The sequence below is a fragment of the Pan paniscus genome, chromosome 12 (assembly GCF_029289425.2).
Source record: "Pan paniscus chromosome 12, NHGRI_mPanPan1-v2.0_pri, whole genome shotgun sequence".
Classification (NCBI taxonomy): domain Eukaryota; kingdom Metazoa; phylum Chordata; class Mammalia; order Primates; family Hominidae; genus Pan; species Pan paniscus.
The window spans coordinates 99,097,925-99,114,528 of record NC_073261.2 but is presented as its reverse complement, the minus strand read 5'-3'; the positions used below and the strand labels follow the sequence as shown (position 1 = coordinate 99,114,528).

The window sequence follows — 16,604 nt, the reverse complement described above, 5'->3', positions numbered from 1 at the left end:
TAATCCCAGCTACTTGGGAGGCCAAGGCAGGAGAATCACTTGAACCTGGGAGGTGGAGGTTGCAGTGAGCCGAGATGGCGCCACTGCACTCCAGCCTGGGCGACAGAGCAGGACTCCGTCTCAAAAAAATTTTTTTTAAATTAGGCAGTCACTAAAAGACAAATACCATATGATTCCACTTACAGTATGAAGTATCTAAACTAATCAAATTCATAGAGACTGAAAATAGAATGCTGTTTGCCATGAGCTGGGGGAAAGAGAATGGGGACTTATTTAATGGGTATGGAGTTTCAGTTCTGTAGGATGAAGAGTTCTGGAAACTGGGTACACAACAATGTGAATGTATTAAATACTACTCAACTGTACATTAAAAAAAATTTTAAGGCCAGGCGTGGTGGCTCATGCCTGTAATCCCAGCACTTTGGGAGGCCGAGGCGGGCGGATCACTTGAGGTGAGGAGTTAGAGACCAGCCTGGTCAACATGGAGAAACCCCGTCTCTACTAAAAATACAAAAATTAACTGGGCATGGTGGTGCATGCCTGTAATCCCAGCTACTCAGGAGGCTGAGGCAGGAGAATCTCTTGAGCCCAGGTGGCAGAGGTTGCAGTGAGTCAAGACTGCAACCATTGCACTCCAGCATAGGTGACAGAGCAAGACTCTGTCTCCAACAAAAAAAAAAAAAAAAAAAAGAAAAGAAATGACTAAGATGGTAATTTTTATGTTATGAAAACTTTGTTTCCCTTGAAACAGAGTTTTGCTCTTGTTGCCCAGGCTGGAGTACAATGGCACGATCTAGGCTCACTGCAACCTCTGCCTCCCTGGTTCAAGTGATTCTCCCTCCTCAGCCTTCCAAGTAGCTGAGATTACACGCATGCACCACCATGCCCAGCTAATTTTGTATTTTTAGTAGAGATGGGGTTTCTCCACGTTGGTCAGGCTGGTCTCAAACTCCCGACCTCAGGTGATTCACCCGTCTTGGCCTCCCAAAGTGCTGGGATTACAGGCGTGAGCCACCACGCCCAGCCACAATGAAAATTTTTAAAGAAAAAAAAGCCAAAAACTTCCCACAAAGAAGAGCCCAGGCTCAGATGCCTTTATTTGTGAATTCTACCAAACATTTACAGAAAAATTAATACCAATGATTCACAAACTCTCCCATCACATAGAAAAGAAGGCAACACTTCCCAATTCATTCTATGAGGCCAGCATTACCCTGATTCTAAAACCAGACAAAGACATCACAAGAAACTACAGACCAATATCTCTTATGAATATAGACACAAAAATCCTCAACAAAATAGTAGCAAACTAAATCCAGCACCATATAAAAGGATAATACACATTGATCAAATAAGACTTATACACCAAAAAAATGCAAGGTTGGTTTAACATTCAAAAAAATCACTTAATGCAATATAGCGTATCGGTAGACTAAAGAACAAAACCCTATGATCATCTCAATAGGTATTATAAAGGCACTTGACAAAATTCAGTGCTCATTAATGATAAAAAGACTCAATGCCAGTCTGGGCAACATAGTAAGACCCTGTCTCTATAAAAAATTTTAAAAAATTAGCCCAGTATGGTGGTGCATGCATGTAATCCCAGCTACTAAGAAGGCTGAGGCAGGCGGATCTCTTGAACCTAGGAGTTCAAGGCTGCAGTGAGCTATGATTGAGCCACTGTGCTACAGCCTGAGGGACAGAGCAAGACTGTCTCTAAAAAAGTAATATAAAATAGACTCAACAACCTAGGAATAAAAGGGAACTTCCTAAACCTGATAGAGTACATCTATGAAAAACTCAGTCAGCCGGGCACGGTGGCTCATGCCTGTAATACTCCCCCAGTTGATCTACAGATTCTGCATAACCCCTATAGAAACCCAGGTGCCTTTTGTGCAGAAATTGACAAATTAATCCTAAAATTTAGATGAAAAATAAATTTTAAAAACATTTCAAAACGTACTAAAAAGCTACAGTAACCAAGATAGTGTATTACTGGCATAGGGACATGTAGACCAATGAAATGGACTTGAGAGTTCAGAAATAAAACCCTCACATTTACGGTCAATTTATCTCTGACAATGATGCCAAGATAATTCAATGGGGGAAAAGAACAGTGGTTTAAACAAATAGTGCTGGGACAACTTGATATCCACACACAAAAGAATGAAGTTGGATCACTCCCTCATACCATTCACAAAAATTCACTCAAAATGGATCACAGAAACAGCTAAAACTATAAAACTCTTAGAAGAAGACCTAAGAGAAAATTCTCGTGACTTTGGGTTAGGCAAAGCTTCTTAACAAAAACAAACAAACAAAATAGACAAATTGGACTTTATCAAAAGTAAAAACTTTTGTTTCAAAAGACACCGTCAAGAAAGCAAAAAGAGGCTGAGTGTGGTGCCTCACGTCTGTAATCCTAGCACTCTGGGAGGCCCAGGCGGACGGATCACGAGGTCAAGAGATCGAGACTATCCTGGCCAACATGGTGAAACCCCGTCTCTACTAAACATACAAAAATTAGCTGCGCATGGTGGCATGTGCCTATAGTCCTAGCTACTCGGGAGGCTGAGGCAGGAGAATGGCTTGAACCCGGGAGGCAGAGGTTGCAGTGAGCCGAGATCATGCCACTGCACTCCAGCCTGGCAACAGAGCAAGACTCCGTCTCAAAAAAAAAAAAAAAAAAAAGAAAGAAAGCAAGCAAAAAGAAACAGGGTGTAGTGGCTCATGACTGTAATCCCAGCACTTTGGGAGGCTGAGGCGGGCAGATCACCTGAGGTCAGTAGTTCAAGACCAGCCTGGCCAACATGGTGAAACCCGGTCTCTACTAAAAATAAAAAATTAGCTGGGAGTGGTGGCACACACCTGGGTCCCAGCTACTCAGGAGGCTGAAGCAGGATAGCTCAGGAGGCTGAAGCAGGAACCCAGGAGGCAGAGGTTGCAGTGAACCAAGATCGCGCCACTCCATTCCAGCCTGGGTGGTCAGAGCAAGACTGTCCCCCGACCAAAACAACAACAATAAAAACAAAACAAAAAAAGAAAGCAAAAGTCCACAAAAATTGGAGAAAATATTTGCAAATCATATATCTAACAAACTTGTATCCAAAACATATAAAGAACTCTTACACATCAAAAGACAAAAAGACAATCCAATTAAAAATGGACAAAGGCTTTGAACAGACATTTCTCCAAAGAAGATACACAAATGTCCAATAAGCACATAAAAGATGTTCAAACATAAGGCCTGGCATGGTGGCTCTAGCCTGTAATCCAGCACTTTGGGAGGCCCAGGGAGGCGGATCCTTTGAGGTCAGGAGTTCGACACCAGCCTGAACAACATGGTAATGCCCTGTCTCTACTAGAAATACAAAAAATTAGCTGGGTGTGGTGGCATGTGCCTGTAATCCCAGCTGCTAGGGAGGCTGAGGCAGGAGAATCGCTTGAACCTGGACAGAGTGAGATTCTGTCTCAAACAAAAAGTTCAAACATCATTAGCCATTTAGCCATCAGAGAAATACAAATCAAAACTACAATGGGATACCATCTCACACCCACCATTAGTTATTATAAAAAAGGTGGATAAGTGTAGTGAAGATGTGAAGGAACTGGCATCCTCATATATTGCTGGCAGGAATGTAAGACGGTACAGCCACTTTGGAAAACAGTTTAGCAGTTTCTCAAAATGTTAAACACGTAGTTACCATATGACCCAGCACTTCCACTCTTTGGTATATAACCAAGAGATATGAGGACATATTTCCACACAAAAATTTGTACATAGTATCACTATTTATAATAGCAAAAAAAAAAAAAAAAAAAAAGTGGAAATCCAAAATGTCTATCAACTAATGAATGGATAAACAAAATGTGACAAATCCATACCATGGAATATTATTCAACCATAAAAAAGAACGAAACACTGATTGATTGATTCATGACACAACATTGATGACCCTTAAAAATATTATACTTGGCTGGGCGTGGTGGTTCATGCCTGTAATGCCAGCACTTTGGGAGGCCGAGGCAGGCGGATTGCCTGAGCTCAGGAGTTCGAGACCGCCCTGGGCAACACAGCAAAATCTCGTCCCTACTAAAATACACACAAAAAATTTAGCCGGGTGTGATGGTGGGTACCTGTAGTCCCAGCTACTCGGGAGGCTGAGGCAGGAGAATTGCTTTAACCCAGAAGGTGGAGGTTGCAGTGAGCTGAGATCGCATCACTGCACTCCAGCCTGGGCGACAGAGGGAGACCCTGTCCCCAAAAATAAAAAATTAAAATTAAAATTAAAAAATTATGCTTAGGCACAACTATGATACATCAACTGAAAAATATCAGGCTGGGTGTGGTGACTCATGCCTGTAATTCCAGCACTGTGGGAGGCTGAGGTGAAAAGATTCCTTGAGGCCAGGGGTTCAAGACCAGCCTGGACAACACAGTAAGACCCTGTCTCCATGAAAATAAATGAATAAACAACAATAATTAAAACTGACCTCCTGAAGATAAGAAAAAGAGTTAACTAGGAGATAAGAGAAAATTCAAGAATTGTTAAGTCATTAATTTGAGATGGAGTTCTGGGTCTTTTGCTTCCCTTCCATCAACTAAGTGAGGAAGGTTCCAACAGAAACAAATGGGAGTGCCTAAAAGAAAACTAGCATCTCTTTCCTGGTTACACAGGCAACAGACTTGGTGATCTGCCTGAGCTCTGTCTATCTGAACAGAAGGAGAGAATTTTAAAAAGTGCCCACTGGAGCCTGAACCATCCTGCTGGTATCCATCCAAAGGAGTCCAGCAGTATGAGGTCAAGGATACACAGCAGGTGGTAAAAGCCACAGAAAAGTCTAAAAACCAAAAGTGGAGATCAAGTCCCTCTGGGCCAGGCCTGGCTATTGCTGCAAACACAGAGATGGTGAGTGATAACTGGATATGAGACTGGAGTTTTAAAGAGAATTCTGATTCTATTAAGCTCTGTAAAATAAAACCTGCAAGGCACTGATCTAGAAAGAAGCAAAAGAACCCTGGGTCAGCAAAATACTTATTCTTAAATCTACTACAACAATGTATGTGTGATTTTTTTAAAAAGAAACTTACAGGCAAAGCTGAGGGGTAGAGGGAATACTTGGGGTGGAGAGTAATTTACTCTTCCAGGGGCCAACAGGCTTTAAAGTCAATTTCAAAAATACACATGCTTAGTAAAAGCATCCAGATATAAAAGGTAGTGTATTTAGAATTCCATTTATAAAATGTTCAGAATAGGCAAATTCATAGAGGTCATGTAAATTAGTGGATGCCAGGGGTTAGTGGACGGAAGATAGGGAGTGACTGGTAAAGAGTACAGGGTTTCTTTTTGGGGTTCTAAAACTGATTGTGGTGACAGCTGTACAACTCTGTTTGAATACACTACAAAACAGGCAGGCACGGTGGCTCATGCCTGTAATCCCAGCACTTTGGGAGGCTGAGGCAGGCAGATCACTTGAGGCCAGGAGTTCGAGACCAGCCTGGGCAACATGGTGAAACCCTGTTTCTACTGAAAATATAAAAATTAGCTGGGTGTGGTGGCGTGAGCCTGTAGTTCCAGCTACTCAGGATGCTGAGGCAAGAGAATTCGCTTGAACCTGGGAGGTGGAGGTTGCAGTGAGCTGAGGCTGCGTCACTGCACTCCAGCCTGGGTAACAGAGCAAGACCCTGTCTCGAAAAAAGAAAAAAAAGAAGAAAAAAAAGAAAATATACTAAAAGCCACTGAATTATACCCTTAAAATGAATGAATTATACCCTTAAACCCACTGAATTATACTCTTAAAGTGAGTTCATATACTGTATGGTATATGAACCATATATGGTATGAACCATACAGTATATGAACTCTATCTCAATAAAGCTGATTAAAAAGGAACCTGTAAGAAATAAATAAAATAAAAAGGAACCTGTATACACATTTTCAAATACTAAATATGATTAAAAGGTGTTGTTTTTCTGCTAGCATTGGGTCAAAAAGGAAAAAAAAGTTGATATACTTCATCTCTGAACTAGATCTAGAAAGAAACAAAAACAACTACACTGAAATCATACTCTGTCTACAAAATGTCATTAAACATCTTAAGTTCAGTTCTAAAGATTTGTGTTTCCAGATAATACAATGTCAAGAACTACTGATCAGACCTGTATAAATTTCTATGTTCAAATTCAAGCCCTTACCTCTCAAAATTCAATTCTAAGACTAATAACCCAATAGAAGATTAGAGGTAGGGAAACAGTAGTAACAACTGCTAAGGAATCAGACAATAGAACCTTGTGTAAAATATCCTCGAAATCTTGAGGAATACGTTCTGATTGTATTTTCCAGTTGCTTGAGAACTTATAAGGGAATGGTATAAAATATAAAATAATTTCTAGACCAGGCATGGTGGCTCACACCTGTAATCCCAGCACTTTGGGAGGCCGATGTGGGTGGATCACGAGGTCAGGAATCGAGACCATCCTGGCTAACATGGTGAAACCCCGCCTCTACTAAAAACACACACAAAAAATTAGCCGGGCGTGGTGGCGGGCGCCTGTAGTCCAGCTACGCGGGAGGCTGAGGCGGGAGAATGGCATGAACCCGGGAGGCGGAGCTTGCAGTAGCTGAGATCGCGCCACTGCACTCCAGCCTGGGTGACAGTGTGAGACTCCATCTCAATAAATAAATAAATAAATAAATAAATAAATAAATAAATAAATAAAATAAACATAAATAAAATTCCTCAGCCTGGGCAACATTGCAAGGCCCTATCTCTACAAAAAAAAACTTTAAAAAAAAAAATTAGCCAGTCATGGTGGCATGTGCCTATATTAGGCTGAGGCTGGAAGACCCCTTGAGCCCAGAAGGCTATGCAGTGAGCTATGATCGAGCCACTGTAAAGGCAGATAAGTGTAGTGAGGATGTGAAGGAACCGGCACAAGAAATCCCATACTCCTTACCACTCAAGCATGGGCAAGAGTGAGATCCTGTCTCAAAATAAACACATAAATAATTTTAAAAATAAAAAGGCCGAGCACGGTGGCTCATGCCTGTAATTCCTGCACTTTGGGAGGCTGAGGCGGGCAGATCACTTGAGGCCAGAAGTTCAAGACCAGACTGGCCAGCATGGGAAAACCCCTTCTCTACTAAAAATACAAAAAAGTTAGCTGGGCATGGTGGCGAGTGCCTGTAATCCCAGCTACTTGGGAGGCTGGGGTAGGCAAATTGCTAGAACCCAGGAGGCGGAAGCTGCAGTGAGCCGAGATGGCACCATTGCACTCCAGCCTGGGCAACAAGAGCAAAACTCCAACTTAAAAAAATAAAAAGAAAATAGTTTCTCCATGCTCATGGGCATACATGTGATATAATTCTATACTAGCTTTGAACTGTGAATGGGTACTGCATGCTAATCAAATGCAAATAATGCGTTTTTATAAAAGTTGCTAACCACATTCTAGACAAAGAAATTCTGGCCAGGTGCAGTAGCTCATGCCTGTAATCCCAGCACTTTGGGAGGCGGAGGCGGGCGGATCACCTGAGGTCAGGAGTTCAAGACCTGCCTGACCAACACAGAGAAACCCCATCTCTACTAAAAATACAAAAAATAAGCCAAGTGTCGTGGCACATGCCTGTAATCCCAGCTACTCAGGAGGCTGAGGCCGGAAAATCACTTAAACAAAAAGGCCAGTGAGCCGAGATCACACCACTGCACTCCAGCCTGGGTGACAGAGACTCCGTCTAAAAAAAAAAAAAAGAGAGAGAGAGAGAAATTCTGACCTGGTTTAGTAAGTAAAAAGCGCTTTAAGCTACTGGCTATTGATATGAGATGCTAATCTGAAGATAAGAAAATAAATGTTTTTCAACCTTCAATGCCCTAAGGTAGAACCCCATAGCATACTTGTGATATTTCTTTTTATATTTTTTCCATTAATTTAATGACTGAAACTAATATGCAGGTATTTTAAGAATTTTCTGCTCAATACTATCTTTATAGTCAATTCTAGATGACCCCTTGACCACTAATAAGCCAGCTTCTACACAGCAATAAATAGCCAGCCTCCTCAAAATTATACTATAGATATTGACACTGCCTTTAATAAAAGGAAAATATGATTTATAGTACAAAAAATTCCTGGCCGGGCACGGTAGCTCACATCTGTAATCCCAGCACTTTGGGAGGCCGAGGCAGGTGGATCACAACGTCAGGAGTCTTGAGACCAGCCTGGCCAACATAGTGAAATCCCGTCTCCACTAAAAATACAAAAAAAATTAGCTGGCCTGGTGGCAGACTCCTATAATCCCAGCTATTTGGAAGGCTGAGGCAGGAGAATCACTTGAACCCAGGAGGCGGAGGTTTCAGTGAGCCAAGATCAAGCCACTACACTCCAGCCCGGGTGACAATGCGAGACTCCGTTTCAAAAAAAAAAAATTCCTAACTCTCCATAGAAAGCAGTTTTGTCACTTCCAGAGAACCTCACAACCAAATATTAAATGTACTCTTGTCCCCTTAAGACTACATCAACTGATGGGCCAGGCATGGTGGCTCACGCCTGTAATGCCAGCACTTTGGGAGGCCGAGGCGGGCGGATTAAGAGGTCAGGAGTTGGAGACCAGCCCGGCCAACATAGTGAAACCCTGTCTCTATTAAAAATACAAAAAATTAGCCGGGCATGGTGGCAGGCGCCTGTAATCCCAGCTACTCGGGAAGCTGAGGCAGGAGAATCGCTTGAACTCAGGAGGCAGAGGTTGCAGTGAGCCAAGATCATGCCATTATACTCCAGCCTGGGCAACAGTGCAAGACTCCGTCTCGGAAAAAAAAAAAAGGACTACATCAACTGAATCTATTTTCAAATTTGACTTCTTATTTAGCCAACAAAAACTCAAGGGCCTTACCTTATATATTTCTCAGGCACCCCTCCACAACCTCTTTTTTTTTTTTTTTTTTTTAAGATGGAGTCTCACCCTGTCGCCCAGGCTGGAGTGCAGTGGTGCAATCTCGGCTCACTGCAACCTCCGCCTCCCAGGTTCAAGCGATTCTCCTGCTTCAGCCTCCGGAGTAGCTGGGACTACAGGCGTGCGCCACCATGTCCAGCTAATTCTTGTATTTTAGAAGAGACAGGGTTTCACCATATTGGCCAGAATGATCTCGGTCTCTTGATCTCGTGATCCGCCCACCTCGGCCTCCCAAAGTGCTGGGATTACAGGCATGAGCCACCGTGCCCAGTGCCTACCTCTTAATCCCAAAGTACATACCTCATCCACTTTTTTCATGGAGAAAGGAGGAGGGAGAACATCAACTGTGGTGTTTTTTTTGTTTGTTTTTTTGAGACGGAGTCTGTCACCCTGGCTAGAGTGCAGTGGTGAGATCTCGGCTCACTGGCCTTCCTATTCAAGCAATTCTCTGGCCTCTGGCTAATTTTTGTATTTTCAGTAGAGACGGGGTTTCACCATGTTGACTAGGCTGGTCTCGAACTGCCCTCAGGTGATCTGCCCCCCTCGGCCTCCCAAACTGCTGGGATTACAGGCGTAAGCTGACACGACTGGCCTGTGGTATTTTGATTACCTTTTCTCAAAACACCCTGGTTGCTGGGCATGGTGGCTCACAGCATTTTGGGAGGCGGAGGCGGGCCGATCACCTGAGGTCAGAAGTTCGAGACCAGCCTGACCAACATGGAGAGACCCCATCTCTACTAAAAATACAAAATCAGCCAGGCGTGGTGGCACATGCCTGTAATCCCAGCTACTCAGGAGGCTGAGGCAGGAGAATCGCTTGAACCCGGGAGGCGGAGGTTGCAGTGAGCCGAGATCATGCCATTGTACTCCAGCCTGGGCAACAAGATAGAAACTCCGTCTCAAAAACAAAACAAAACAAAACAAACAACAACAACACCCTGGTCACACAGGAAGAGAAGCTTGAAACAGGCAGAAAGTAAAAATGCCAGCTATTGATGATTGCCATTTTTGTCTCAAGAGTCCTCTCTATGGCTAAATCTATCTATCAGTCAGCATGTCAACAACCTTTAGTGGTATGATAACCTTACCTCAAATGAAGCATTAGGACCAAGGAAACAGGGTAAATAAACTTTATTAATTTTTGGATTAAGCCCTAAAGCTTCACAGGAATGGGAGTACTTTATATTTTCTGGAAAGATAAGATTCAGGGAAGAGGCTAGAACTCATAGTTACTTTCTTGCAATAGCAAAGAAACTATGCTACACTTTGAAGAGAAAAAAAAGCCAGAAGGAACACTATCAGTGAAGCAGAATAGGATCCCAAACAATACTCTTCAAGAGGATTTGATTAGGCATATTTAACTATTGATTAGGCATATTTATTCAAACAAGGGCAACTTCAGAAACAGCACATTAGCAAGATTTTAATACCCTAAGCAGTTATCTCTCAGGAGGAAGATTAGGATGTAAGGAATAGTCTAGTAAGATCTCTACACACTAAACCGTCCCTGACAAAAAAATCATTTTCTAATTGAGGAGAAACCAAAAATAAAGGGAAATGCCCTACAGAGAAGCAGCAAATAGTATGGAATCACTGGGCAAACCAACGTGAAACACTGAGTAGCCAAGCAACTCAATCCGTAAGTAAAAGTAGAAAGAAGGGTACCAAAGAAATGAAAAAGCAACAGCAGAGAAGTGAAAAATATTAAATGAGAAACCTGGAAGAAACGTTTTACTGCGAGATGGAATATTCACCTCAAATCTCACAACGTTAACAGAAAATGCCATGGAAATGGAACTTCTTGACTACCTACTTTACAAAAAGACTTTCCTATGAAACTATATCCAAATTTATTTATTTATTCTTTTTTTTTTTTTTTTTGAGACAGTGTCTCACTCTGTCGCCCAGGCTGGAGTACAGTGGCACCATCTTGGCTCACTGCAACCTCCGCCTCTGGGATTCAAGCGATTCTCCTGCCTCAGCCTTCCAAGTAGCTATGATTATAGGCACGCACCACCACATTCAGCTAATTTTTTGTATTTTAATAAAGACGGGGTTTCTTCATGTTGTCCAGGCTGGTCTCGAACTCCTAAGCTCAGGCAATCCGCCCGCCGCAGCCTCCCAAAGTGTTAGGATTACAGGCGTGAGCCACCACGCCTGGCCTATTCATTTATTTTTTGAGACAGCGTCTCGCTCTGTCGCCCAGATTGGAGTGCAGAGGGGCAATCTTGGCTCAATGAAGGAGGCTCTGCCTCTCAGGCTCAAAGTGATTTTCTATCTCAGCCTCCCAAGTAACTGGGACTACAGGTGGATGCCACCATGCCCAGCTAATTTTTTTGTATTTTTTGTAGAGACAGGGTTTTTGCCATGTTGCCCAGGCTGGTCTCGAACTCCTGAGCTCAGGTGATCTGCCTGCCTCAGCCTCCCAAAATGCTGGGATTACAGACGTGAGCCACTGCGCCCAGCCTAGATATTTCTAATAGACAATTACATCTACCAAATAGTTATACTGTGTATGGTGGTGAAATATGAATGCTATGCTTCAGTTTGACACAGATGATTAACAATGTCTAGTGTCTTCAACGATCTCATCCTACAAATTCTTTCCACCAAAACAGTGTCCTAACCTTTCTGGGCCTCAATTTCTTAGCTATAAAATGTGGGAGCCGCAGGGTGTGGTGGTTCATGCCTGTAATCCTAGTACTTTGGGAGATCGAGGCAGGCAGATCACCTAAGTCAGGAGTTCAACACCAGCCTGACCCACAGGAAGAAACCCTGTCTCTACTAAAAATACAAAATAAGCCAGGCGTGGTGGCACATGCCTGTAATCCCAACTACTGGGGAGGCTGAGGCAGGAGAATTGCTCGAACCTGGGAGCCGGAGGTTGCGGTGAGCCGAGATCGCGCCATTGCATTCCAGCCTGGGCAACAAGAGCGAAATTCTGTCTCAAAAAAAAAAAAAGGAGCCAAAGCAGATGAGATGAACTATAGGATCCACTCCAATCTTGAAATTTTATACCTAATTATAAAATTGTTATTAAGGTCAGTTATGAATATAAAATTTGAATCGGAAAACAAAACATTTAAGTTCATACTGTCATTCCAGAGCTAACCACAGGGAGGAGCGAGGGATCTGAAACAATTCCCAAGGGAGACAGTATTTCGCTGTTACCTGAAGCCCACCCGGTAGGTGGAGAAACCCTCAATACCAGACCCTTTTGCCTAGACTTCAGAATGCTCTTCACAAAGACACGGTTAACCCGTCTTCCTCCCTTTCCTCCCTACCGCAGTTTTCCCTCTTCTCTTTTGTAGTTTCACATCAAGTTTTACCTAATACTACTACTTTCCCCCCAATATTTTTCCTTTCCCCTTTTGTCCAGAGTAAAATTTTCTAGAAAAGCCCTTTGTAGGTAGGTTGTAATGAAAAAAATTGATGAAATGACTTACAATCAAAGAAACTATAAACTACAATTACAGGCAAATGAGAATTACTGATTAAGTTTTAGAGAAATCCTAAGAGAGAAAGAAAACGAAGCATAATAAAAAGGAAAATCTAGGGACTGACATAATTCAAGTTTTCCGAAGTTAGTAAAAGGCCCTGAAAAGAGTGCAAATGAGTGACAACTCCTGGAGGTCGGGTCCAGCCTCTGAAATTAACATGCAAGAGCCCAAGGCCAGGCAACCAAAATGTGAAACAGACTCTGCCCGGGGTTCCTTTCACTGTCAAACTCCTAGCCAAAAGAGGCTTCCCACATCACATATTTTAAATATTAAAATTTAAAAAGTTATTCATATCTATTCACCTCTCCCTTGAAAAACAAATGAATAAATAGCCCCTATTTGCGTCTTTACTCCCACACTAAACCTCACACCGTTGATGAGCCTGGAGGGCTAGGTTGGCACGAGAGGATGGCGCCAAAGCTCGGGGAGAGGGCGGTCAGTGGGCGGAAGGTGCCTCTTCCCACATGGCCGAGCCCTCGCCGCCACTGGCCACCGGCACACGGTCCCCAAGCATCGGGAGCTCCCTCTCGGCCCTGACCCCGCGGTCTCTGTCGCCCCGCAAACGGCCGCTGCGGCCGCAGGCTCCCAATTGGGACCCTTCCCAGGGGAGGACCCCATCCCCCGCTCCCTTTCTCCGTCAGATTCCCGCCCCGCAGCGGCCAGCCTATTGGCCCCTGCCTCCTCACCTCCATGGAGACGCGCCAGCCTTGCATGGCGGAGAAGCCGTAGGGCAGCGGCAGGCGCGGGGCGCCGACCCCGTCCCCGGAGCACTTCACCGTGTTGGGCTGGGAGAGGTAGGCACCCATGGCGGCGGCTGGCCGGCGGCCTCAGGTGCAGGAAAGCTGGGCGCGACCCGTGCCGGAGCCGAAGCCCCGGGGGTGCGCGCGGCAGGAGCAGGCCCCGCGGCGCGACCGACGCAAGGTGCCGGTGAAAGGCGCGAGGCCGGCCAGGAGGCGGTAACGGGACGGGAGCTGTGAGGGAGCGGAAGCGGAAACGGCGCCGCTCCAGACCCCGCCCGGCCGGCGCGGCGGGGCCAGGCGCTGCGGGCAGTCATTTCCTTAGCAACTCGCCCCGCCCGCAGGGACAACGGCCCGCCCAACGGCCGCTCCCGCGAGACTAGCGCGACCACGCCCACCAACGGCCGCCGTCCTACTCCGCTGCCTCGCGCAGGTGGCAGGTCGCCTCTGGCAGCACCTCTTCCTTCGTTCCCAGTCCCCAGCCTCTTGGCGTTTTGTCTGACGCCTCTTTTGTGTCGGACTCGACGCTTTCAGCCCGTCCTCCAGTGTTTTCATCCCCCTCTCCCCAACGTTGCACTCTCAGACTCCGCAAACCCCGCCCGATTTGGTTCAATTAAAGTTGACCAGTATTTGTTCCGAGCTTAGGAAGTACTTGGCCAGGCCCTGCGAGGCCTATATGAGAAGAATGTGAGTCTTTTCTGAAAGCGAAGACCTCGATCTGTGATATAATTCGAGTTAATACAATGTAGAAATGTTTGGTACAGCCTATTCTGGGTGGGAAAAGCTCAAGGATGGGAGAAGGAGCTGTTTCTTGGAGGATTGAAAGGATGTAGGCTCTCAGAGAGGATGCCTCTGGATTGCATTATGCCACAGGAAAAGGGAATAATGTTATAAGGGTTGGAGGAGTGAGGGAAGAATGTGAACTGCATTTGGGGAGGATTTCTGAGGAAGCTGGCTGGACTCGGAGAATGATTGTAAGTGGTAATATTAACTAGCTAGCTTGATAAAAAGAAGCGCCAAGATGAGTGACTTGGACTTCATTGTCGTCCTGGTGTAACCTTTGGCATCGTTTGTCTAGTCTTTGTATGCAGTGTACATTGGAGGGAGAGAGTCTGGGGCACTGTTGTGTTGTTGTTTTTTGTTTGTTTTTGAGACAGAGTCTCGCTCTGTCGCCCAGGCTACAAGCTCCGCCTCCCGGGTTCACGCCATTCTCCTGCCTCAGCCTCCCGAGTAGCTGGGACTACAGGCGCCCGCCACCACGCCTGGCTAATTTTTTGTATTTTTAGTAGAGACGAGGTTTCACCATGTTAGCCAGGATGGTCTCCATCTCCTGACCTCGTGATCCGCCCGCCTCGGCCTCCCAAAGTGTTGGGATTACAGGCGTGAGCCACCGCACCCCGCCTACTATTGTTTTTTTTTTAAGACAGAGTTTCGCTCTTGTTGCCCAGGCTGCAGTACAGTGGCGCTATCTTGGCTCACTGCAACCTCCGCCTCCCGGGTTCAAGCGATTCTCCTGCCTCAGCCTCCCCAGTAGCTAGGATTCCACGCCTGGCTAATTTTTGTATTTTTAGTAGAGACGGGGTTTCACCATGTTGGCCAGGCTGGTCTCGAACTCCTGACCTCGTGATCTACCCGCCTCAGCCTCCCAAAGTGCTGGGATTACAGGCGTGAGCCACCGCGCCTGGCCTGGGGCACTGCTACTAGTTAGAGAGCTCTTACTCTAAGCAGGAGATGAGAAGAGCTGGGAGTAAGGTGGTACCACGCAGGGTGGCAATGGGAATCCAGATGAAAGGACAAATTAGACAATAACAAATAAGACAGATTTGGTAATAAATTGCATTCAAGGGATGGAGAGAAAAGGAGAAATTCTCCAAACTGTGACAAAATTGATTCTTTTCGGCCGGGCACAGTGGCTCACACTTGTAATCCCAGCACTTTGGGAGGCCAGGGGGGGTGGTGGATCACTTGAGGCCAGAAGTTCGAGACCAGCCTGGCCAACATGTGAAACCCGTCTCTACTAAAAATACAAAAATTAGCCAGGCGTAGTGGTGCGCTCCTGTAATCCCAGCTACTTGGGAGGCTAAGGCAGGAGAATAGCTTGAACCCCAGAGGCGGAGGTTGCAGTGAACCAAGATGGCGCCACTGCACTCCACCCTGGGTGACAGAGCAACTCCGTCTCAAAAAAAAAAAAAGATTCTTTAAAAAGATAAAACTAATCATGGCTTCTTCATGCTCTTCAGATAGTCCAAATTCCTTATAGTTTACAAGACCCTTCATGCTAATCATCCAGATTCACGTATGCCTCTCTTTAACTCTCCATTTCTCCTACAACTCTGCTTCAGCAATGTGTTTGGGTGCATCTAAAGCCATGCTTTCTCTTACACTTTTACCCATGGAGCACACCTCTCCACACCCCTCTTGACCATCACTTTCTCCAGGAAATCTCTACTATCACTATACTAGTTTGGGTCCACACTTGTTTGTCTTTCCTGATAGAATATAAGCCTTTATGAAGGCAGAAGTTCCATTAAACTTACCATTGTGTTTTCCAGCATCCCTTGCAAAGTTGTATGTGCTGAATAATATTTAAATATTTGTTGAATGAATGAATAACACCAAGATTTTGACTCTGCATAACAAAATGTGGTGGAGCCATTAACAGAAAAAGGTGCAGTTTGAGGGGATGCTAGTTTTGGGGGGAAAACAGTGGTTCAGTTTAGGGTGACAACTAATATAAAAACATTGAAAATATTAGATTGGAGTTAAGCCATGAGAGTGGAAAAGATGTTAATTAGGCTTGCAGGTTGCCAGGAACCTAGATGAGATCTCTGACCAAAGCAGCGTAGAGGGAGCCTATAAAATTACTCAGCCTTGGTTGCAGTGAGCTGAGATGGTGTCACTGCGCTCCAGCCTGGGCGACAGAGTGAGACCCTGTCTCAAAAAACAAACAAATGAACAAAACAGCAACAACAAAAATTACTCAGCCTCTTCTTTCTTCTCCTTCTGCTCCTCCTCTTCCTCCTTCTTCTAAGAAATGAGGTCTTGCTATGTTGCTGAGGCTGGTCTTGAACTTCTGGGCTCAAGCAATCCTTCCACTTTAGCCTCCCAAATAGCCAGGACCACAGACATGTGCCACTATGCCCGCCTTCTTTTTTTTCTTTCTTTCTTTCTTTTTTTTCTTTTTGGCCTTTGTTTTTTCCTAAGAATGGAATGTGACATTGTTTAAAGAGCATGAATTTTGCCACGTATTACCTATGAGATCTTTCACAAGTTACTTATTCCCTCTCAGGCTAAGTTCATCTGCAAGACAGACATACAGCATCTACTCTTCAAGACTGCTTTAAGGATAAGAGGAATTGAATGTAAAGTGCTGAGTTATCCATAAATGTTGTATATTATTCAACAAAAGACTG

At 44.8% G+C, this 16,604-nt stretch overlaps 1 protein-coding gene across 1 annotated transcript in view; it reads right to left on the bottom strand.

Moving 5' to 3' along the window:
- Positions 1-16,111, bottom strand: part of PPM1G (protein phosphatase, Mg2+/Mn2+ dependent 1G) — a 31,031-nt gene extending 14,920 nt beyond the window's left edge. The window contains exon 1 of the mRNA XM_003827098.4: positions 13,141-16,111. Coding sequence (XP_003827146.1) covers positions 13,141-13,260 — 120 coding nt within the window. The 5' untranslated portion in view covers positions 13,261-16,111. The remainder of the gene's footprint in view (positions 1-13,140) is intronic.
- Positions 16,112-16,604: the final 493 nt, after the last annotated feature.